General features: G+C 37.5%; 1 protein-coding gene and 1 non-coding gene across 2 annotated transcripts; both read left to right on the forward strand.

Annotated features, from left to right (window-relative positions):
- Window positions 1-224: 224 nt before the first annotated feature.
- LOC143852517 (putative magnesium transporter NIPA6) lies at window positions 225-19,016 on the forward strand. Its single transcript, XM_077361916.1, has 9 exons — window positions 225-594; window positions 927-983; window positions 1,734-1,824; window positions 1,933-2,093; window positions 7,005-7,132; window positions 7,264-7,401; window positions 17,160-17,252; window positions 17,718-17,835; window positions 18,025-19,016. Exons 1-9 carry the CDS (start codon window positions 408-410, stop codon window positions 18,150-18,152), a joined length of 1,101 nt encoding a protein of 366 aa, XP_077218031.1. The 5' UTR covers window positions 225-407; the 3' UTR covers window positions 18,153-19,016.
- A 4,096-nt stretch (window positions 19,017-23,112) lies between these two features.
- TRNAI-AAU (transfer RNA isoleucine (anticodon AAU)) lies at window positions 23,113-23,186 on the forward strand. The gene has a single exon. It is a non-coding gene; the product is annotated as a tRNA-Ile (tRNA).
- Window positions 23,187-23,827: the final 641 nt, after the last annotated feature.

The raw sequence follows: 23,827 nt of genomic DNA on the forward strand, positions 1-23,827 counted from the left end.
TTATTTTACCGGGATACTTCCTGGGAGTTTTTTTTTTTCTACCAATCTCCCAGGGAGTTTTTTGTTCCACAGAAATCCCAAGAACCAAAAAAATTCCGGCAACCAAACGGACCCGCCCCTTATTTTGCAAGGGCGCCTGTGAATATAGCATTCCTCATTAAAAAAAAATTCATGCTTTTGTCACTGCCGATGCTAAGCCGCCCAACAGGACAAAATGTCGCAATGCAAAAAAGAGAGAGGAAAAAGTAATAAAAAGTCGAAATATAATAAAATAGTACAAAAATTAGAAAATAACCTACCAAAAACAATCATCAAATGCCAGAAAAACAACTCCACATCCTACAAGATCTGCCTGCCAGTTTGCACCAACCAATACATTTCAATCAACAATTCGGGAAAAGAAAGATATGATTCGAAGGGTGTTAAATATCAATGAAGAGAAGAAAATAAGAGCTGAGATCGAAATGGATTCTTTCTCTGCAGACAACCTAAAGGGTTTCATTCTCGCTATTCTCTCAAGTGGGTTTATAGGAGCTAGCTTCATCATTAAAAAGAAGGGTTTGAGACGGGCAGCTTCTTCTGGAATCAGGGCAGGTTGGTTTTTGTTTTGGTTTGATCCCTTATTAAACTTTACTCTGTTTCTTATTTTCTGAAGTGGGTTTCTTTCATTTTGATTCCTAGGATTGGTTTTGGGCGAAGACTATTTGTTTTTTTGTTGGGTTTTGTGCTCTTTGAAATGGGTTTTTTTTTTTCTTTGATGGGCTTTGATTTTTCTGAAATGGGTAATTTTGTTTCGTTCATTTTTTATCAGAATGTTGTTTCTTTTTAGGGTTTTGTGATTTTCTAAATTCTTTCCCTTTCATTTCTGTTTGTCTGATATGGGTTAATATTTTTCTTTATTTGATTTTTTCCCTTGAGTTTTGCAGGAGTTGGTGGGTATTCCTATCTTTTGGAGCCTCTCTGGTGGACTGGCATGATTACCAGTAAGTTTCTTTTTTTTTTCTTTTTTTTTTGAAATGGCCTTATATTTATGGTAATCTTCTTAGTATTTTTAGGGGAAACATCTTTTTTCTTTCTCTATGGATTTTTTTGCATTTTCAAGGTTTTAGGTTGTGGAGATTTCATACCTATCATTATTTGTATTTCTCAAGTTTTTTAAGTTAATAATTTTTTTATTGATTTTGTATTTATATTCTTCAATCCTTACAAATTTTAGTTTATTGATTATTGTACATGGCTTGCTGGCTTTGGGACATAGTTTTTTCAGTCTTTGGAAATTGAATTTCTTTTTATCTTGTTTGATTTTGAAGAAAGATGGGTTCTTGTAGTTATGTATTTTAGTATGTGGATATGATTCACAGCTGTTAGTTCTAGAGTAGTTTGGTAATTCCAGTGATCTGAAGAGGACTCTGCCAGTTCTAATTCTAGGTCTGCAGACTTAGGCCCCGTTTGTTTTGGATTTTGAGAACCTATTGTGAGTGCAAAACTGATTATTGGACTCATAATTAAGTTTAAATTTGACCCCAATAATCAGTTTTGAACGCAAAATAGGTTCTCAAAATCCAAAACAAACAGGCCTTAGCTGACAAGGAGAAAATGTTGCTATGTAATCTTGTGCTCCTCTTTATCATTGTTATAGTTTGGTATTAGTCATAGACCAACTGTAATTTACATGGTTGGGTACGTATGGATTATAATCTTCTCTGTCTCTTCTTATATTGCATCCATTTTAGTGATTGTGGGGGAGGTCGCCAATTTTGTAGCATATGCATTTGCCCCAGCAGTTCTTGTTACACCTCTTGGTGCATTAAGTATTATTGTTAGGTAAGTACTATTATATTTTTCTTTTTTTGGTTGCTTAATATTTTATATTTGAGGTCCTAACACCAACTTGTGGCGATTATATGTGATGGCCCGGATGATATGGAGTAGTGCTGTTTTGGCTCACTTTATTTTGAAAGAGAGGTTGCATAAATTAGGGATTTTGGGATGTGTGATGTGCATCGCTGGTTCTATTGTAATTGTCATCCATGCCCCGCAAGAAAGCTCGATCACTTCTGTTCAAGAAATATGGAGTATGGCTACTCAACCAGGTTGTGAAATTTTCTTTTTCTTTGCATATTTGTATTATCTTTTTGTAAAAACGAAATTGCTGAATGTTATTTGATAGATTAAAAACAGAGTACAAGGCTTACATTTATAGATTTGAAATTAAACTAATTTCCTAAATGGAAGCAACAAACTCCTAAGCAATAGCCACTAAAGCAACAAACTCCTAAGCAATAGCCACTAGTAACTGCCCTAAACAATAGCATTTATTCCACTAACTTCCTAAAGACCAGGTCTCAAGTGACTTCATTCGGTTGGGTTGGTGATGAATCTTCAACACTTCCCCTCAGCGCCAACCTTCTATCTGTCACTCCCAATAGGCCTCTGAATCTTGAAAATTTGGGATAGCAGAGTGCTTTAGTGAGTATATCAGCTACTTGATCATCTGTTCGAATGGGTACCAATTTGATTTCTCCCTTTAAAACTTTCTCTCTAATGAAATGATGTTGCACCTCAATATGTTTTGTCCTAGCATGGAACACAGGATTTTCTGCAAGCTTAATTGCGCTTTCGCTGTCACAATATAAGCTGACTATATAGTCCACAGACTGATGAAGTTCTTCAAGTAGCCTTGCTAACCATGTGCTTTCTTGTGCTGTCATTGCTGCGGCTCGATACTCTGCTTCCGTGGTCAATAGAGACACAGTTGGTTGTCTTTTGCTACTCCATGAGATTGCTCCAGATCCAAGGTTAAACAAATAACCGGTCGTAGATCTTCTAGTAGATTGGTCCCCTGCATAATCGGCATCACAGTATCCCTTGATATTGCAGTCTCCTCCTCTTTTGTACATTATACCAAAGTCAATGGTACCTTGTATGTACTTCAGTATTCGTCGAGCAGCTTCAAGATGAGACTTCTTTGGAGCTTGCATGAACCTGCTTACTACACTAACTGCTTGAGCAATATCAGGTCTAGTTAATGTTAAGTATAATAAGCTTCCAATCAGCTGCTTATACCTTGTTGGATCTTTGATGTCTTCCTCATCATCTGTGTGAAGTTTAGCATTGACTTCCATCGGCGTAGTACTAATGTTGCTCCCAGACATCCCAAACCGACTAAGTAAATCCTTTGCATACTTTTGTTGACAGAGAAATATTCCTTTCTCATTTTGCTCAAGCTCAAGCCCAAGGAAATGATGTAGTACTCCCAGCTTCTTCATGTGGAATCGTACTCCAAGATTAACCTGGACCCTGTCGATTTCTTCTTCATCATTACCTGTTATAATTAAATCATCAACATATATCAGAATGACAGAAACATGCCCATTTGTGAGTTTTACAAATAAGCTGGAATCTACAGCAGTCATCAAGTAGCCAATAGCTTGAAGAAATTCTGCAATTTTTCCAAACCAAGCTCTTGGAGCTTGTTTCAATCCGTAGAGCGCTTTTCGCAGCTTACATACATACTGTGGGTATGTTGTGCTCTCAAATCCTTTGGGCTGCTCCATGAAGATCTCCCGATCAACTTCACCATGTAAAAAAGCATTTTTTACATCCATTTGCCATAGTTTCCATTTTAAACACGAAGCAAGAGCAATAAGAACTCGGACTGTTGTGATTTTAGCCATCGGACTAAAAGTCTCCTCATAGTCACATCCGTACTGCTGGGAGAAACCTCGAGCTACAAGTCGTGCCTTGTATCTTTCTAAATCACCATTGGCCTTGGTCTTAATTTTATAAACCCATTTGCATGAAATGGGTTTCACCCCAGATGGTCTTGGTACAAGATCCCATGTCTCATTCTGTTTTAGGGCCACGATTTCTTCCACCATTGCTTTACTCCAATTGTTGTTGTCTTGTGCTTCTTCAAACGAGGTTGGTTCCTTGTCTTTTGTTGCCGCTGTGAATGCTGCAACTATATTCAGATTTGCATACCTCGGGTTTGGCTTAGACACACGTTTGGACCTTCGTGGTCCTTCACCGTTGTTGCCTTCATTGTCTTCTTCATCATTATGAGCAACTCCATCATCAAGAGTATCATTTTGAGAGCCACTTGGTTGGGATGATATGATCGCCTCCTCTTCTTCGTCATGACTGCTGGTACCTTCGTGAATGGATACAGGTTCTGACTGAGCAAATTTTTTCATTTCGAGTTGCTTATTTTCTGGTACAAAGTCATGATTGACTGACCACCATGAAGATGATTCATCGAACACCACATTCCTTGATACATGTGCTCGTCCTGTGTTAGGATTAATGCATCTCCAGCCCTTTCTTTCAGAATCATAACCTGTAAATACACATCTGATGGCTTTCTTGTCAAATTTACTACGGAGATGATCAGGTACAAAAACATAGCAAACAGACCCAAAAACTCGAAAATGATTTAGACTTGGTTTATGATTGAATAGTTTTTCAAATGGTGACATAAAATCAAGTTTTGGTTGAGGTAACCGATTTGTGATGTACGTGGCACTTCTCATGCATTCTGCCCAAAATCTTTTTGGAACATTTTTGGCATGCATCATACTCCTTGCTGCCTCGGCCAAATGTCGATTCTTTCTTTCAGCAACCCCATTCTGTTGGGGTGTATCAGGACAAGTGAATTGCCTTGAGATTCCATGCTTTTGAAGATATGTTGAGAACTCAATGGATGAGTACTCACCACCATTGTCTGTCCTTAAACATTTTATTTCATGCTTGAGGCTAGCTTCTACTTCATTACGAAACTCTACAAACTTTCCAAACATTTCAGATTTCTCCTTAATGAAATAAACCCACACATATCTAGAAAAATCATCGATAAATGTTACCATATATTTCTTACCCCCCAAAGAAGTTGTTTTGCCCTTTCCAAACACGTCTGAATGTATTAGCTCCAATGGAACTTTTGCTTGAAACTTTGATTTAGCATAAGGCAATTGATGTGCTTTACCATATTGGCAACCTGCACATACTATGTCAGATCGTACTTCTAGTTGGGGAAGTCCTCGTACCAGTCTTCTTTGCATCATAACCTTCAGCTTGGTGAAGCCAACGTGAGCGAGTCTTGCATGCCATAAATCAATCGTTTCGTGCTTCCCTGCTTTGTCAACATAAGCCTCTTGTGCCGTCATAACATAAACAGATTCAGATCTTCTTCCCTGCATATAAGGATTACCAGAAATCTACACATTATTATATACCTTCACATCATCGGGTCCAAATACAACATACCCTCCTGATTTGGTTAATTGAGACACTGATAGCAGGTTTTTCTTCATCTCCGGGACATGATATACATCCTGGAACACAAGATCTTCTAGATCTGATGTTGATTTGCAGGTTGCATTGCCCACGTGTGCTATGGAAAGCTTGGCATTGTTTGCAGTCATCACAACTCTTTTTCCTTTGTAGTCAGTTTTGCTCAAAAATTTGCTTTCATCACCTGTCATGTGATTGGAGCAGCCTGAATCAATGATCCATTCCTTAGAATATACTGGTTTTTTTTTTTTGTCCTCCATGCTTCCGCCAAGCTGGTAGTAACCTCTTCATCAGGCGCCGTGAAAACAACATTATGTTGATGTTCAGGAAGCACGAATTCCTTCCGTTCCTCATCTTTAAACCTGTACACAATTTCCTGATCTTCGACAATGGAGATAAATGCTCCCCATTCATCTTCACTGTTATTGTTAGAAATAGCAGCATTACCTTCCTCAACTTTCTTCTTTGGTGAAACAGCAACATTACTTTCCGCAGCTTTCTTCTTTGGTGAGCGACAATCTCTAGTAAGATGACCGGTTTTACCACAATTGCAGCAAGGTGAGCGACAATTTCTGGCAATATGACCAATTATACCACAGTTGTAGCAGGTTGGCCTGGTTTTGAAGTTGGAATCTTCCCCTGTTTGGAAACTTCCTTGACTTTGCTTAATCTTGTTGCTTGTCTTATTCCCTCGTCCAGCAAAAAGAGCTTCTTCATTGTCTTTGAAGGATAGACCTGCCATTTGCTTAGTCAAGCTCTCTTGATTTGCTAGAAGACTTTCTAGCTCAAGCAGAGTTGGCTGAACAGGCCATCCTTGAATAGCAGTTATGAAACCACTATACTCTTGCTTCAATCCACGGATAATGATCCGTCGTTGCCTAGCCTCCGAGATTTTTGATTCCTCATCGAGTTGAGAAATCTCCCGACAAATCATTTTAACCTTCATAAAGTACTCTGAGATAGACATAGTACCTTGGGTAATTGATCCGATTTCATTCTCCAGCATTTGCAGTCGAGCTCCATTCTTTTTCGAAAACAAAGTGCCAAAAGCATCCCATGCCTCTTTAGGAGACTTTGCATCACGGATGTGATCAAGCAGATCCTTCTGTGTAGTAGCCTTGAGCACGAACAAGGCTTTTCCAGACTTGATTTTCCACTTTCTGATTGCCTCAGAATCAGCACTTGGTTGAGTAGTCTCAGCTCCATTTACTACCTCTCACAGATCTTGCCCCTGAAGATAGGACTCCAAGCAAGACTTCCAGTCATTGTAGTTGGTGTGAGACAATTTCTCAATCCCACCAACAGAATTAGCAAACTCCATAGTTGATGAGAAACTTGGATCAAATACACTCTATTCAGCAAAAAAAAAAAAAACTGAACCTGGCTTTGATACCATGTAAAAACGAAATTGCTGAATGTTATTTGATAGATTAAAAACAGAGTACAAGGCTTACATTTATAGATTTGAAATTAAACTAATTTCCTAAATGGAAGCAACAAACTCCTAAGCAATAGCCACTAAAGCAACAAACTCCTAAGCAATAGCCACTAGTAACTGCCCTAAACAATAGCATTTATTCCACCAACTTCCTAAAGACCAGGTCTCAAGTGACTTCATTCGGTTGGGTTGGTGATGAATCTTCAACACTTTTTGCCTCCTTTATTATTGATTTTTACGAGGACCCACACTGATTTCCTTCATTGTCTTTCAGCTTTTTTGCTTTATGTGGCATCAGTAACCGTGTTGGTTTTCGTGCTAATCTTTCATTTCGCTCCACAATATGGGCACACAAATGTCTTGGTTTTCACGGGCATTTGTTCTTTGATGGGTTCACTCTCGGTAACCTTTTTGATTTACTGGCACTTTTCATTCTACCATTTCTTTACCTTTCTATTGGGACTTAAAGAACTAAATCTCTCATGCAATATAGGTCTATACTTTTATACTTAAAGTAGTTCATTAACATGCAGGTAATGAGTGTTAAAGCTCTGGGAATTTCCTTGAAGCTAACTTTTGAGGGTATAAATCAGTTAATCTATCCTGAGACGTGGTTTTTTATGTTGGTAGTTCTTACATGTGTCATCACACAAATGAATTATCTTAACAAGGTCAGTGAAGTATTATTGTTTTCCCTTCTAGTGAATTATGCTTAGAATGATATAGACATTGTAAAATTGTAGAGTCAGTTAAACATTTTTACCATGCCTTGAACGACATTTACTTGCTCCCTCATGAAACTTGCATGCATTACTATGCGGAACGTTGTTCTTCTAAGTTTGCATTTTCTCGATTTAAAATTATACAAGCATTTTCTTCGCTTCTAAAATTAACATTCATGTTTCCCTACATCTTGGTTGGACTCTGGTTGCCTTTTTGTATACATTACACATCTTGAAGCCTTAGCTTGCATTTGTTTGATTCGGTAAAACAGTTGTTGAGGTAGTTCATACTTTGTAGCCATGATTGGAAACCTAGATTCAGCTCATGACTCTGTGGGACCATATCGAGTTTTACTTGTGATTTGGCCTCAACATGAAAGTTTTGACTTGGATGAGTTAATTAGTACTCAAAATATGTTATACTATCCATTATTATACGTAATAGCTATGATTTGTGGACATGGACATGAGTGTCGTGTGTCGACACTACAAACCCCCAAAATCAGAAACGTGGACACAGCTAAAATAGAAAGTATATAATTTGTGGATAGGGATTTGCGTGCCGAGTTTCAACACGGATACTGGTTTGTTTGACATGGCAACATCTAAAGATCTAGAAATGGTGACACGTACATACATATAAAATTACTAGCATTTCCTGCCCCCCCCCCCCCCAAAAAAAAAAGTGATTGGGTTTGCGTGGAGATAGTATGACACACCCTGTGAGACCTTGTGTAAAATGATGGGCCCCACCCAATGCATGGGTTTAGGTGGAGATGGTGGGACCTGCCCAATAAAAACATTTGTAAAAGGATGGGCCCCAACCTACGCATGGGTTTGGTTAGAGATGATTGGACCCACCCATTATTCGTAAACTGATTTTCCCCACCCTGTGGATGGTAGGACCTGCCCAATAAAAACATTTGTAAAAGGATGGGCCCCAACCTACGTATGGGTTTGGTTAGAGATGATGGGGCCCACCCATTATTCGTAAACTGATTTTCCCCACCCTGTGGATGGCTTTGGGTGGAGATGGTGCACCTAACTCATGGGTGTAAAATGATGGCCCCACCCCATCTAAACATGAGGTGTAAAATGTGAGCCGACCCCTTTTGCATGGATTGGGCAGAGATAGTGACCCTACCATATGAGGTGAAAAATGGTATGCCAAACCCCAGCAAAGCATGTGGTATAAAATGGTGGCTCTTACCCCATCAAAACATGTAAAAGGTGTAAAATGATGGTCCCACTCCCACCTCGTCTATACATGAGTTGTAAAAAGTGGGCCCCATCCTTTGCTTCTTTTGGATGGAGATGGTGGCCCCAGTGCATAAAAATGGTGTAAATGTTGATCCCCATCCCAACAAAACATGACGTGTAAAATGATGGCTATTACCTCATCAAAACATTAGTTGTAAAAAGGGGGGCCTTACTCATGCGTAGTATAGGTGTAAAATTGTGGGCAACACCCTATCAAATCATGAGTTGTAAAATTATAGGGCCCTACTTATGATATTAATGAGATGTATAAAAAAATCTACCACACAAATTCCATCAAAATTCTTCCATTGGAAAAGTTTTTTCAATAAAATTTCCATGGGAGGAAAACGAATGTAGGAAGGAAAGAAACACGGTTAGTATTATTCAAGATTCTTGGCGAGATATAGGTTCGGAGGTATTCTCAGACTTCTTGGGCAACAAAGCCATGAGGATATTGGGCAAAACGCCCCCTACAGCAATGGTAGCTCCACTCAACAATTTACCCCACTCCTCGTCGTTTCGGATCACCAGTTGCACTTGCAAGGAACTATCCGGTTCTTATTGTTATCTCTCGCAGCATTCCTGGCTAGCTCCGGCACCTAAAAATATTAAGTAAATGGTTAAATAAACAACAGTTCCCAACTTTTGAAAATGGGTTTTCTTAAAGAACTGTGCGTACCACTGCACCCAGATATTCCATAACAGCAAAGAGATAATCTGGTGCTCCATTTCTCTGAGCATATCGAGTTATCGACCTTTCTTGAAGAAGCGGATGACTCTGGCAACCAGAAATTGGAGGCCGGCTATCATCCACTTGGACACTTTCTTTCCTTCTTCCAATCGGCATAACCGTCTTTCCACTCTCCATGATCATTGTTAAAATGAAGAAAACCCAGCAGAAAGAGAGAAATGGAGATGGTTTTGGGTAGAATGGAGTTTTTTTATTTTGAAAGTTGGTGGAGGGGAGTATATTTGGCAGGGTGTTGGTGATTTGTTGCTTATGGATGATCTGACGGTGTAGAGTTACCCAAGTTGGCAATCCACGCTTCTTGAAATCAGCCAATGAAGTTGTCTTATTTAGTGAAGAGCCAAGCTTCCCTTTTTTTTTTGGTGACGTAGGGTGTCCCCACCCCCTTTGGAAGTAGGACTATTCCCTACGGATGCGCGCAATAGCCCGTAAACCACGCGCATCGGGTAAGCCCTGGTGGGATTCGATCACACGTCTCCAGGGAGCAAACCCGAGACTTATGCCGAAGAGCCACACCCGTCCGGGCTAAGAGCCAGGCTTCCCTGTAATCCTGCATCTTGTGTTTTATGAATGAGAATTCTCGACTTTTTAGGAACAGCCAGGCTGGCAATCCGTGCCTTTCTAGTTCATTCAATTCTATATTTGGAACTCACGTGTTGCCAATCTGTGGCTTTTGAGTTCAGCCAATAGTATTATAGGGTGTTCTAGAAAAATCAAAATTATATTAGCCTCAAAGCCTACTTTCTAGGGGAAAAGTTTTTACCAAAATTTTTTTTCTTGGAAAAGTTGAATGACAAAACGGAAAGTTACGTGGTTAGTACATATTATAGATAGATAGATAGATTGATTGATTACTATCATAATTTGTAACAATATAAATATGGTGTTCATTTAACAAACTACTAAATCTTAGAATTAATCAACTATAATCTAAAACAGACATGAGATAATCAAATAACAAAGCATTCATCAATTTAATCTAGTTCTCTTCCATCTCCAATATACAACCACAAAGGGAGAGCAATACTATACAATGAATACATTGTTAGAATAAGAGTTTGTTTAGGGTGTTAGGTTTAGGGGAGGGGATATACCAGCAAATATTAGTTAAAGAATAGTTAAAAGAATAGTTTATAATAAAAGAGGTAAAGACAATATTCTATAATAAAATAGAATTTCACACTTGACACTGTACAAAAACGTGTCCGCACGCCCACATTAAATCTAACATTTCTAGCAATCTACTACTATAAGCTGGGAGGAAAAGAAGAGAATTTTTTGATTTTTTTGAAAATTATATGAGAATTACACATCACTTTTTTTGACTTTTTTTAACAAATGCACCCATTCAACTCACATATTTTCAATCCTACCCCTCCTTTATGCTTTTAACAAAGGCACCCATTAAAGCCATATAATTTCAATCTTACCCCCCTCCTTTATGGTTTTTTAATAAAAAATCTACAGGGTGATCTTAACCATCCGATTTAAGAGGAATTATGGAAACATCTATAGATTGGAGGGCTAGAATCAGCCTATGGAAATGATTTTTGGGGCACAACCTATTTATGTTGTGTTCCATCACATGGACGGTTTGGATCAACCTATGACGTGGTCCGTACAGTTCTTTGTCGGCCCGTGCATCGCACGGGTTTTTTACTAGTATATATATATAGTAGAAGAGAAAATAAGAGAATTTTTTGTAGAATTACACATCACTCTTTTTGACTTTTTTTAACAAAGGCACCCATTCAACACACATATTTTCAATCTAACCCCCTCCTTTATGCTTTTTAACAAAGGCACTCATTAAAGCCAAATAATTTCAATCCTACCCCCCTCCTTTATGCTTTTTTAATAAAAAATCTATAGGGATCAACCATCCGATTTAAGAGGAACAACATATTATGGAAACCTCTATAGATTGGAGGGCTAGGATCAGCCTATGGAAATGATTTTTGGGGCACAACCTATTTATGTTGTGTTCCATCACATGGACGGTTTGGATAAACCCGTGATGTGGTCCGTACAGTTCTTTGTCGGCCCGTGCATCGCACGGGGTTTTTTGCTGGTACTTTTAAAAGTGTCCAAAGGAGTGTCGACACGTGTGGACACACGTGTCATGTCGGACACAGCACGGCACATGTCAGCAATAAATTCAAAATGTCGGCTAAATCATAGAATAATAATGAGGACACCACTGAATAATTTATCATGCAACGTCATCACATAGTAGATCACTGTTTTAATTTATAATTGTGCTTGAATATTTAATATTATTATGTGATTCCTTATATATTTGTCAGAGTATATTAGCCATTACTTATACAGATCTAATAGTGTGAGGGAAATATTGATTTAGTATATAGCTTTTGGTTAGTGTTTTTAGTGGCGAAAGCCTAAGGCAAGGTGTTTTCCCTCTTGAGGCATGAGGTGTAAGCCTCACGAATTTTCTGAATTTTTAAATTATTTTTAAAAAAAATTAAAAATATCACAAACTTACTAAAAAAATATAGACAAATGTATGCTTCATTTCCAGTAAAGTATTATCATCCAACAATCAATATACTGTCAAAATAAAGTATCTAATTACCATTACCAACTTACCAACAAATTATACAAAGTCATGAATAAGTTTATATACTGGTTAGTACTTGACTACATTCCCCAAAATTCTTATATAAAAAATACACAATGTAATCCACCAAATACAATAATCTACGCCCTCTTCATTAATATAAACATCATCCTCATAGTCATAGGAGATGCTTCCCGCATCATCACTATCATCATCAAACTCATAAACTAGCCCATGATGAGGATGCGCTACAGCTTTACCTTTAGATTTATCTGCAATAAGGTGTAATTCACTACTTATTAGGAATCAAATGTGTAGCTTATAGACTTGAAAAACCCATAAGTAAAAAGGTTACTTACTTTGAGGAGATGTTAGGTTCCTGCTGAGAAACTGATCCTGAACTACTCGCATTCCTAGTAGATCGTGTTAATACGAGTGGAAGATCATATGAACCGACGGAAATGTTTTGGATAGCAGTGACACCAAGCGCCATGGAGGAGAGGTTTGACCTTAAGACCTCTATCATGACCTCCCTCTGAATCACGACCCCACTACCTCTACCAAAGGTACCACAATCGCTGCCATAGTCTCCTCTGCCTATCGCAGTAGTCAGCGAAGATCCATCACAAATACTATCATTGGAGGCCGATGGCATTCCAATACATTGTAGTCTAGAAATTAAGTTAGAGTAGGAGGCTCATTACTAGCTAAAATTTGTCCGTAGACAGAGTGACACTCATTGTTGATACTTAAAAGGAATAAACTTTTCTTGTTGTCTCTTTAGCAACTCTAATCCATTTGACAAGGGCTGATGTGAGGCGATCAGCTAATAGCGAAGCTGACAAATTAGCAAGGGGCGGGGTAGCAAGATCGAGTTTAGAGATGTTTGATATTTTGCCCCCGCTGACGAACTTCTCTCTTTGTATCTTCTTTTTTCTTGTATTCTCCATCAGTTCTGTGTTTCTCTGGGGCGGACCATCTCGGTCTTCCCCCTTTTAATGATATTTTACCACCCCCTTTTAATGATATTTTACCATTCAAAAAAAGGGCTGATATGCATTCATATCTTCCCACACAGCCCTCAAAGTTCTGCAGTACTCACTAAAGCCCTTATTCGCCTGTTGTAACACGCAAATTATATCAAACAGTTTGTCAACATGAGGTATGTTTTCATCAAATGAGTATGTCTTCTTGATCATGTCCCAATTGTCTTTTGCAGTGTCTAAAAAATCACGTTTGCGCTCATGGTTTCATAGTATTCACGACAAAGTCATGATCTTCATATTTACGATAGTATTCATAGGGACTTAGTAGAAAACTTCAATTTTCCTCTTGCACTCGAGGGTACATTTAGAGATTTAGTCCAAAGGAGTTGGCCCAATTCATTTCACATATACATGAGTCGCATCCCTGACATATCCATAATGTTGGTAGACCAGGTTTATTTTCAATCATTATGGTAAGTTCTAAATAAGCACACAGTTGATTTACACACATAAGGTAGCACATAGATCACGCAAGTCCTATGTCACAAATGTCGTTCTCGGGAATTTCTCGGCAAGGGAAAATCTCAGGATATATTAATTTTTATTAACTTTTTCGGGTTTATATTGGGAAATAAACGGTAAAATTAAAATTATTTAAAAAATTTATAAACATATTAAATTTAAGAAAAAAAATATAAAATAAAAATATCGTAAAAATATCGGGATAATATCGCGATATTATCGGGATATTTTATGATAAAAATGAAAATATCGCTATATTTTTAAATTCTCGTGATTAGTTCGGGATTTTGTCGTTTTATCAAAATATCGCGATAAAAACGCTATATTTTGAAAATATCGGAGATATTAGTGGGGCATAGCACAAGTCCTCTAGCAGAACCTTAAATTCTACGAACAAGGTAGCAACCAATAGAATGGCACTGGAAAGTGATTCACATGAATAGAACAATATGAAGATCACAAAAGCATGACAACACACGTTGAAATCCACAAACAAGGCATCAACCTATTCACCTGAACAGGCAGCAAGAGATCCACACGAGCCAAGCCAAAAGTTGATCATACAGTTGGGGAAGTATGCAAGCATATAGCCCACACAAGCAACAAATCGCACCAATTTTATTTTATTTTTTATAACCATGAGTTTAACACATCAGGATACAGTTACTTATGTTATCTGATAGGCAACTAGAAGATCCACACTTAATCATGGGACAATTTCACACACTTGGTTGCATTCACAATCATGGTTCCTCATTGATTTGATCCCACGAAAGTGGAACAAGTTCACAAGAGGACACAGAAACACACAAAATAACTCATAGGTTTCGATGCACGGTAAGCAGAAAACCCTAGATCTTGTGGTCCGAATAGCACAGGATAGATCTAGGATTTCCAATATCTATATCTAAGAAGCAAAAGAAGAAGATGAATGGGGTAAGAAAATTAGTAGATCAGAGGACCAGTGGTCTAACACCATGTCATGAAAATAAGAAGGAAGAAGAGAATTGGAGATAAGAAGAGGAGAAAAGAGGAGAGAATAAAAGAGAAAAGTCATAAGGTTTGGAAAGAATAGGCACACATACCTAATGAATTTTTTTCTTGATATTTATTTAGGGAAATGACATCAACTCAACCATCCTTTAATAATTGCACAAATGCAACTTGTCTTTTCCTTTTTAATTGGTTCGTAAGAGCTTTTTGGGAACTGTAGTAACCCTTATACTGCTCTTTAAATAATAAAAGACGAGATGGGTCTATCAAAACATGGTTGTGCTGATATCATTTCCCTTTATTTATTATCAACTTTTAGATTTTACAAAATACCACTTGTAAGTTAAATATAAGGGAAATGACTAATCTACCCTTATACTAACATTAATGTTAAACAAAAAGAAAATAAAATTCAGCAATATTAATTTATCTACTCAATGCATGATATTTTGTGTGGCTTGCTATGTAGGAGACCTTGTGAGAGTGCAACGTAGACTTCAACTTCTAGTATTGATATTATTAGAATAAATATTGTGTTGCTCTTGATCCTCCATAAAATGAGTCCTTTCAGTTACTATCTTGTCATAACTTCCTGTTGCTTCCTATTCGTTTTGTTTGAAGGTCATACATGAGTTCTTTATCAATGAGAGATTTTGTTTTTGATAGGCAGTGAGAGATTCTCTGCCTCCATCAACAATGAATTTGAATTGAAGTAGCCAACAGGAGGAGGTTGCTACTCACCCACCTTTATTCAAGGCACCATATAATCTGTAAAAATACAATTCCAATCATGTATTAAATCATTAAAGCGCATTCCCCTTAAAACATCATTAAAAGAGATTCTGTTAAAACATTCCAATTTAAGGGCTCTTTCTAAGAATTAAGATATTGTTGATATGTTAAATCCTTAAGGCTACCATAGGCCCCAAAAGAAAATCTAGAATTCCTTCCCTCTCATAAGAACCTGATTCAGTAAGTATCTCTTAGAGACTACTCCATGTCCCATTCCCCATAGTTCTGCAACATCATTGCTATAAAAACTTCAATGCTGGTGAAACTCAATTGATAAGGAAAAATTAAATAAACCAAAGGAAAAGATCCTAACCTGGAATGGCAAGGGCATTGACATCGGATCTTTGAAAGGATGACCACAATTTCCAATGGTCATCTTAGAATTCTGGCGCTCTCTAATAGGTTTCCAATTAAGATGCACCTTCGATTTCCATCTGTAGGAAAGCCATTGTCTAGGAGAAGGGTTAGGATCCCATATGGATGGGTAAGGTAGAGATTGGTGAGGAATAATGAACTTAAAATAAAATGTTGTAATTGAGAATGATAGGAAATGTGGAAAGCCCAAGCTATTGAATCTTCACTGCCCAAAGGAGAAACGAAAACTTCTTGTAGACCAGTAAAAGCAATTTGAATTCCTTCAACGTCCTCTCTCAAAGGAAGAGCCAAAATCACTCCTAACGTATAAATTTCATTATAATATGAGACTTGTGCCATATCCTATTAAGGTTTGGGTAACAAATCTCAACTTAGGTATTACCGTATTACCACACCAAATATTTGAGTGAAAACAATACATTTAAACTGTTTGCAATCTGATATTATACCTTCTTTGAAATTATTTCTTGACGAGGAATCTCCAACTTCTGGCTGATGCAATATATTTTGATCCTTGATTGTTAAATTTTCAAAATGGTGGAGCGTTGGGTCCTGTAGCCCAATTGGTTGAGGCTTTCTACCTCAACCATGAGGTCATAGGTTCAAGTTCAACCCCAGCTGACCTATCAAAAAAAAAAAATCGAGATTTTGTTTTTGGCATATTGTGGTTCTTGATGAGGGATCTTAGACTTCTGCTTGGCATATTCAGCATATTTCTTCTCCACTCTCCTGGGACGTATCTAGGACTTGGATGTCTCTAGAATTATACATGCTGACTGCTCTCGTCATGAAAATTACTTCTAATGCCTACTCCCATTTACTTCCACTGTGACAATCCTAGTCCCATTGAATGTAGGCAGCTACACTGTACCCTACTTACGGTTCTAAGGGTTGCCCGCTATCTTCCTCAGCATGATCTATATTAAAGGCATTGTTTTAAATTTCGGCCGAAATGACTGAAATTTGAAAAAAAAAAAAAAAAAAAGTTTCCGAGGGACCGAAACCAAAACCATCCATGATTGAAGGTGATTCACCAAATTTCGTTAGCAGGTTAATATGTATAAAAAGTTCTCTAGTGTCTGCCTACATAACTTAGACATTTTACCATTAAAAAAAAACCATAACTTAGACATCTTGGATTACTTTGTATGTGTACATCTGCCATTATTTGTACATAAACAGTTGATTTTTTTTCACATGAAACTGGCGCCTGTTACCTCTTTTTCCTTTAGTTTGTGGGAGCAATGTCTCTCTTTATATACTGTTTGGTGTTTGTGTATTTGTTTTGTTAATAATACATTCTAGATGTCTTCTTATTTCTCATGAAATTGAAGCTTCAATTTTCCATTATGGTACAATTGTTTCATTATTACAAATGAATGTTGAAAATCTTAGATTTCCTTTGTTTCTCTGTTACTGGTATATGCCTAACCAAGTTTTGTTCAATGTTCAGGCTCTTGACACCTTTAACACTGCAATTGTGTCTCCTATATATTATGTCATGTTCACTACACTTACAATCCTTGCAAGTGTCATAATGTTCAAGGTATTAATTCGTTGATTTTAGCATGTGAAGTCATTTCTAAAAGCCATTCTATGTATCTAGCTAGTTTCAGGGTTTTCCTTTTTTGGGTTAATTTAGGCCAAGCCTGAAGTTGGAGGTGGCCACTTATGGTTTTTCATACTAGATTACCATCTTAATTTGTATAAATGAATGGGGAAATAGAGATGCTAATTCAAATTTCTATCTTTTATATTGATTACCTAGGTTTCTTGTCTGTCTCAAGGAGTAATTTCTCAAGGAGCATGACTCTATTCTCTTATTTTTCAAATAACACCCTCATTAATTACCATCAAAACACTATCATTAATTCCCACTAACCCTCATTAGTCAGTACTTTCATATTATTTCTCACCTTTTTCCGCAAGACGGAGTTAGAATTCCATGTATGTTGGCAAGTAAATGCATGTGTATTAGTGAATTCTGACTAATTATAGCCACATATTGCAGGACTGGGATGGCCAAAGTGTGGGAAGCGTTGTTTCTGAAATTTGCGGTTTCATTGTTGTGCTCTCTGGTACCATTTTATTGCATGTGACGAAGGACTATGAAAGAAGTTCCTCGAGAGGTGTGTTAAAAATTCAGTTTTGCCCCTCAAAGCTACTCCTGTGGCCCTGCCCTAGTTATGTGTGTGCAACTATTTTACACGCGCCTTTATCTAATCAGAATGTCTTTTTGGTTTTTTCTTCTTTTTTAGTTCTGCTAACAATTTGCTGCGACCTTATAAATCTTTCTCCTATTTTCTATACTTTCCCAGGTGTTTATGCACCATTATCCCCATCCTTGTCAGCCCGACTTTGTAGTGGAAATGGGGAGTTACTGAAACATACCGAGGAAGACATACCATCTCCCGAAGAGATTTACTTAAGAAGACAAGAACTATAACCAGTGAATTGCTTCTGAAAACACTGGCCCAGTTAATGAATTATTGGTTCATGGAGTTGTAGTGGTAAGTGAGAAAAAAGTACAGTGATGAAGAGTGATCAACTAATCCATCGTCTTATCGCTGTTTGTGTTGCTGGATTTAGTGGAGAAAGGGATGGTGAATCCATCGTCTTATCGCTGTTTGTGTTGCTGGATTTAGTGGAGAAAGGGATGGTGATCAGTAATTTATTCCAGAATACATCCCAACAAATCTTGTAAAATTCTGTGTAGCTGGATTTTGTGGGAGATTCACTTTAGGGGTGACATGTGATATAGCTCAAGAAAGAAAATAAATTCATTTGGGTGTCTAGAGGCCTGGATTCCAGTAAAGTGGCACTGTTATGAACCTTTGAAATGCTGTCTTTTGGTAGTACAAAACGGTAGCCCCATGGATTTTGTTGGGTGTCGTATTTGTACACGACGAATACTTGTGCAAGTATCGCCTGTTTATTGCGGTGTTTCCGATTGATAGATGAGGTTATATTGCACCACCAGTGTAGCATTTATGTTACTCAAGCAAGTTCCTCATAGTCATTCAAGCTTTTGGAAGCCTCAAATAACTATCAGATTGAGTTTCTCACTATAGGCACTATAGGACAAGAAACTTAATTGGAAACTTGTGACTAGTATTGGAACTTATCACCATATTTTATTTGCTGTTTTTTGTTTTTATTTATTTTTTCTTCGATATGCTGATGTAAATGCCCATATTTGTATATCCAAATATTTTCTTTTTATATACAATTTCATCCAATACATTCAGGTAAATTCAGTTTGTTCATTATGAATTTAAGTTCAATTCTATCTTTTTCTAATTTTAGATCATTTGATTGCATTACTCTCTCTCTCTCTCTCTCTCTCTCTCTCTCACACACACACACACACACACTCACTTACATTCTCTCCCACACACATCCCTCTATATAAGGACATTTCCATCCCTTGAAGATAGAAAAAACAGAAAAGAGAAGAATTAGAAAAGAAAAGCAAGCTTCTGAAAACAGTTTCTCACTTTAGCTTGTACTATCTAATACTTCCTTACACTATCTTCTTCATTGCCATTTTTATTTGTGAATTTACTGTTTAATCTTGACTAATGCTCAGTCTATCTTTCTATCAAAAAAATTAAAAATGCTCATCTATTTAGACTTAGTTAAGTCTAAAAGGGGAGATGACTATGCATTCTGGTTTCATAAACATTTTCACTAATTGAAAAAAAATGCTCAGTTTATCTATTTAGACTTAGTTAAGTCTAAAAGGGGAGATGGCTATGCATTCTGGTTTCATAAACATTTTCACTAGTTAACCTTAAGAGCTATTCAGATGGATGTGCGGCACACAAGGTTAGATAGAATTAAAAATGAAGAGATCCTTAAAAAGGTGGGGGTGGCACCAATTGAGGAGAAGATGAGAGAGCACCGCTTAAGATGGTTTGGGCATATCCAACGTAGGCCTTTGGATGCTCCAGTGAGAAGTGACTCATGCCAAGTTGATGGAGTAAAAAGAGGTAGAGGCAGACCGAAAACAACTTGGGTAGAAACAGTGAGGAAAGACTTGATGGCTAGGAGCATAACAGAGAGCATGACCTTGGATATGAGAGAATGGAAGAAAATGATCCTGTAGGCAAACCCAACAATTGTCAGGATTAGACTTAGTCAATTTGAGCCGGGTATATTCTTTCACCTTCTTCATGAAAATTTTGTAAAGGATTCATTTAGCCAACCCGAACTAGTTTGGGACAAAGGCTTAATTGAGTTGAGTTGAGCTGAGCTGAACCTTAAGAGTTGTTCAGCCTTAATTTGGGCGAATGTTTTTTTTTTTCTGCATTGCCATTACAAAGACACATCAAGTGTAATATCCTAAATCAATACTACCTGGGTTTTCTTGCCACTTTCATCAGGGCCATTGCTTCTTCCAAGGCATCAGGAAATCCTATGTAGAAGGTCAAGGAGAACTGGGTCAATGCAGCGATGGAGAAAAGACTCTGACTTACTCCAAGCACTAATGTATAGCAACCAAGGTTTTAAATTTCAGTTTCGGATGTCACATAAACAGAAACATTTCGGTTTCCTTGGAAATTCTGTAAAACCACATAATCATATGGAAAAAATGCAAATGATAGTATTTAAAGAAGAAACTTCAGTAAATGCTAGAATAAACACAAATACACACTTAGAAACCATCACATAAGCAAGACCATAGTTTTATTTCAGCCGAAATCCAAAATTTCGGTCAAAATATTTCGGTGTTGGTTTGAACCGAAACTGAAAGTACATTGAATCGGAAAAATACAGGATTTCACCGAAATTTCATTTTCCACGCTTATTTACAAAATTTCCACCAAAATGTTAGAGATTTCCACCAAAATTTTACGTATTTCGGTGGAAATTTTTAAAAAATGAAAATTTATCTAGGTTTTACATGATTTCGGCTGAAATTTCCACCAAAACCGAAATATTTCAATTTCGGTGGTGTCTGAAATTGACACCAAAACCAACATTGGAATCCTTGAGAAAGACAACCATCTATAATAGTTTGAAAATATCAAATAACTACTGACATGCAGTGTCGCCCATGTCTGATAATTTAGTATATATTCACATGTAATTCATATAAATATTTATACATAATACATGCACCACATTTCGCATGCACTTCATATAAATATAATTATGTGATGCATCCTGACATCATCGGTTATCGGCTGCCCATGTTCAGAACAGGAAGAAGCCACCGTATCTGATCCCTAGCGTGCTCTTGAGGTTTTTTTTTGTTGTAACGAACGAGGAGCTATAAGGCTTGACTATTGACCTTACTTCTGACTGGCCCTAGGCGACCATACTTTCTTTCTATAGCGGAGAAAGGAAAGATAGTCGATTAGATACGTAATAAGATACGCCAATGCCCCTAAAAAAGCAGCCTTAGGGATTGGCGACTTCCCCATTCAGTGACTTTGGCACTGGACGTTCCCAAAATGGGTACTATCGGGTCGGGTGAATTAGATAATAGACGTCTGTTGGCATTCCAGCCTATGGCGTACCACTATTACACATACGATTTTGGTTAATGCATTTCGGTAGGGATGGAAATAGAAACATTTCAGTCGTTTCGTGTCGGTTTCGGTGGAAATTTAAAACCATGATAGCAACATGGCCTGTCTAAAGCATCTCCTGAACTATAGTGAAGAAAACCGAAGATAGTTCCCTTGTGGATATACTTGTAGAAAGCATATGCCAGAGGGATCATAACTTTTGATTTGCTCAGCCTTCCTAGGATTTTCAGTGCTTGTTCGAACTTTTCATGGCTCCTCAATTGCAACAATCTGTCACTGCTGTTAAACTTCTTGACACATTAACTCATTTCACAAGGCATGCTGGCCTTTTAGTAAGTTGAGAACCTGCTCTTCCACGTGATGATAGCAGGATTTCTAACTGCTTCCATGGCTCTGGTGAAGTTGATACTGGTCCTGTGAATGCTATCTGTATTCCTTCACTTCGGTCGGCTTTGGTACTAAAGGTCGACCTAAGTTTCTTGCGACCAACTCGTTTTTTTCTTTTTTCACTTTATCGTCCATCATCAGGTGTTGTAGTCTGATCCTTAGATTCGTGAGAATTTCCTGCAATACAAGTTTTTACGCCTCTCTTTAACCTCAAGAAACCCTTCCATTTCTTTTGAGCTAGATGCCTAGATGTGGTAGATCACTGCTAGGAAGCTATCTTTACGGCATTCGATGTTTGGCATTTACATGTACATGTGCGACAGATCCATGCTTCTTCTTCCAGCAGGAACTTATGTGGTTTACGCCAATGATTGAACCCCCAAATTATGGTGCACCATATCGATGTCATGTAGGCACAGTTGAAAAGAGGCGGTAGGTGTTAAAGTATGAAAGATTAAATAACACCTTCTTCGTCAGCTTAAGCTTTTGGAGTAACTGGTTGTTTCATATGGTATGTTAAAGTATGAAAGATTAAATAACACCTTCTTCGTCAGCTTCAGCTTTTGGAGTAACGTTGTTTCATATGGTATCAAAGCCAAAGGTCCTGAGTTCAACCCCCCTGGCAGCAAATCTCTACATGCAATGGCCAAACCCAAAAGTGGAGGCATGTTTGGGAATGTGGCCCACGTACCATATGGACTTCGCCCAAAGTAAAATTTGATGTTTTTATCTGATTTTTTCCCAACACTTTTTGTAGTGAATCTTCCATGGGTAGTGGGCTTTCAAATTGCTTGATTTTATTGATTTGGGCATATTAAAGCTCTCAAGAGGATTTATTCCCGAACATCCGCAAGAAATGGCTTGTTGAGAACGGGGACCCATTCTCCGTGGTTAAGAACCTCATCGAGGCTGGTTTTGTGAGCCGGTGCATTTTCCGTCATTCCATCTTATTATCTGGTGGGAGAGCGGACCGTCGACCCTGCCCTTGATATTTGATTAACAAACTTTTTAAGCGGCTATGGTTAGTTGCTAGTTGCGTACCCCCATTATGTACTGCGAGAAATTATATGATGAAATGGCTTACAAACACATACCATCCCATTCTTGATATTTGATCCAACAGAAGCCCACTTTTTGAGGATCTGCTGTTGGATCAAATACCAAGGGCGGGTCTTGGGCGTACCATCTTTACATGTCTGTACGCCCTTTCATCATATAATTTCTTATGTACTGCAATGTGGGGAACTGGGGACACCATATAATTTCACAACAAAACCTAACTATACATCAAATAGCTTTTGTTAGTGTTTTTATGATCATCATCTAATAACAAAGGGATCTTTTTGAGGCGTTTCCACTGAAAATTGACTTGTCTTCAGTTAGGCAGATGAGACTTTTGCTCAGCATGGAGTTGATGTTTTACAATGAAACAGAAACTATTAGAAAATATATTATCATTGTTTAGAAATCAATTGCAGCAAAGGCCTATTAGCTCAGTTGGTTAGAGCGTCGTGCTAATAACGCGAAGGTCGCAGGTTCGAGACCTGCATAGGCCAGTTTTAAAAAAAATTATGGCCATTTTTTTCAGACATTTCAACTTCTTCATTGAATTATGGCCATTTTTTAAAAAACAATTTATGGCCATTTGTTTTAGACATTTCAACTTCTTCATTGGACATTTTTCTCAAATTAATATTAACACTCGCCATATGTCTTTCCTCTAGCGAGGGAGGGGAAATGGAGCCTCTCTCCCTCTCTTCTTTTTTAGTTTAAATATATATAGAGAGAGAGAGAGGTAAGAAAATATTTACAGTTATAAACTTTACATGTATATGTTTTTAAATAATCTGGAGCCACCAAAGAACTTTACATAACCTTATGGTCCACCAAAGTTCTCCCAACAGTGTATCCATAATATATAATAACTATGTTTCTTTCGGTCGTCATTGGGTTTATTTCTCAGGAAATATTTTTTCTGAAAAAACTTTTCTCCATGAAATTCAGTTTTGCCATCACGCTTTGCCACTAAAAAACGAAATTTAAAGTGATGTTTTTGTTTGAAGTTATCATCAATAGTTAACTTTTTCCCTTGAAATTTGGTTTTGCCATCTACCAAGTATATTTTGCCACAAAATATAATTTTTGTGGCAAAATATAATTTTTTTAATTTTTTTCCCATAAAAAAAATTTATTTTGC

This window comes from Tasmannia lanceolata, unplaced genomic scaffold (genome assembly GCF_043159265.1).
Source record: "Tasmannia lanceolata isolate RefF3 unplaced genomic scaffold, GAP_Taslan_0.1 ptg000019l, whole genome shotgun sequence".
In the NCBI taxonomy this organism is placed as follows: Eukaryota; Viridiplantae; Streptophyta; class Magnoliopsida; order Canellales; family Winteraceae; genus Tasmannia; species Tasmannia lanceolata.

What these genes read in the sequence shown, in the direction of transcription:
- LOC143852517 (XM_077361916.1), top strand. Translation starts at nt 408, where the DNA reads ATGATTCGAAGGGTGTTAAATATCAATGAAGAGAAGAAAATAAGAGCT. An exon ending in TTCTTCTGGAATCAGGGCAG is followed by an intron (nt 595 to 926) that starts GTTGGTTTTTGT and finishes TGAGTTTTGCAG; the next exon opens with GAGTTGGTGGGTATTCCTAT. An exon ending in GAGTATGGCTACTCAACCAG is followed by an intron (nt 2,094 to 7,004) that starts GTTGTGAAATTT and finishes ATTGTCTTTCAG; the next exon opens with CTTTTTTGCTTTATGTGGCA.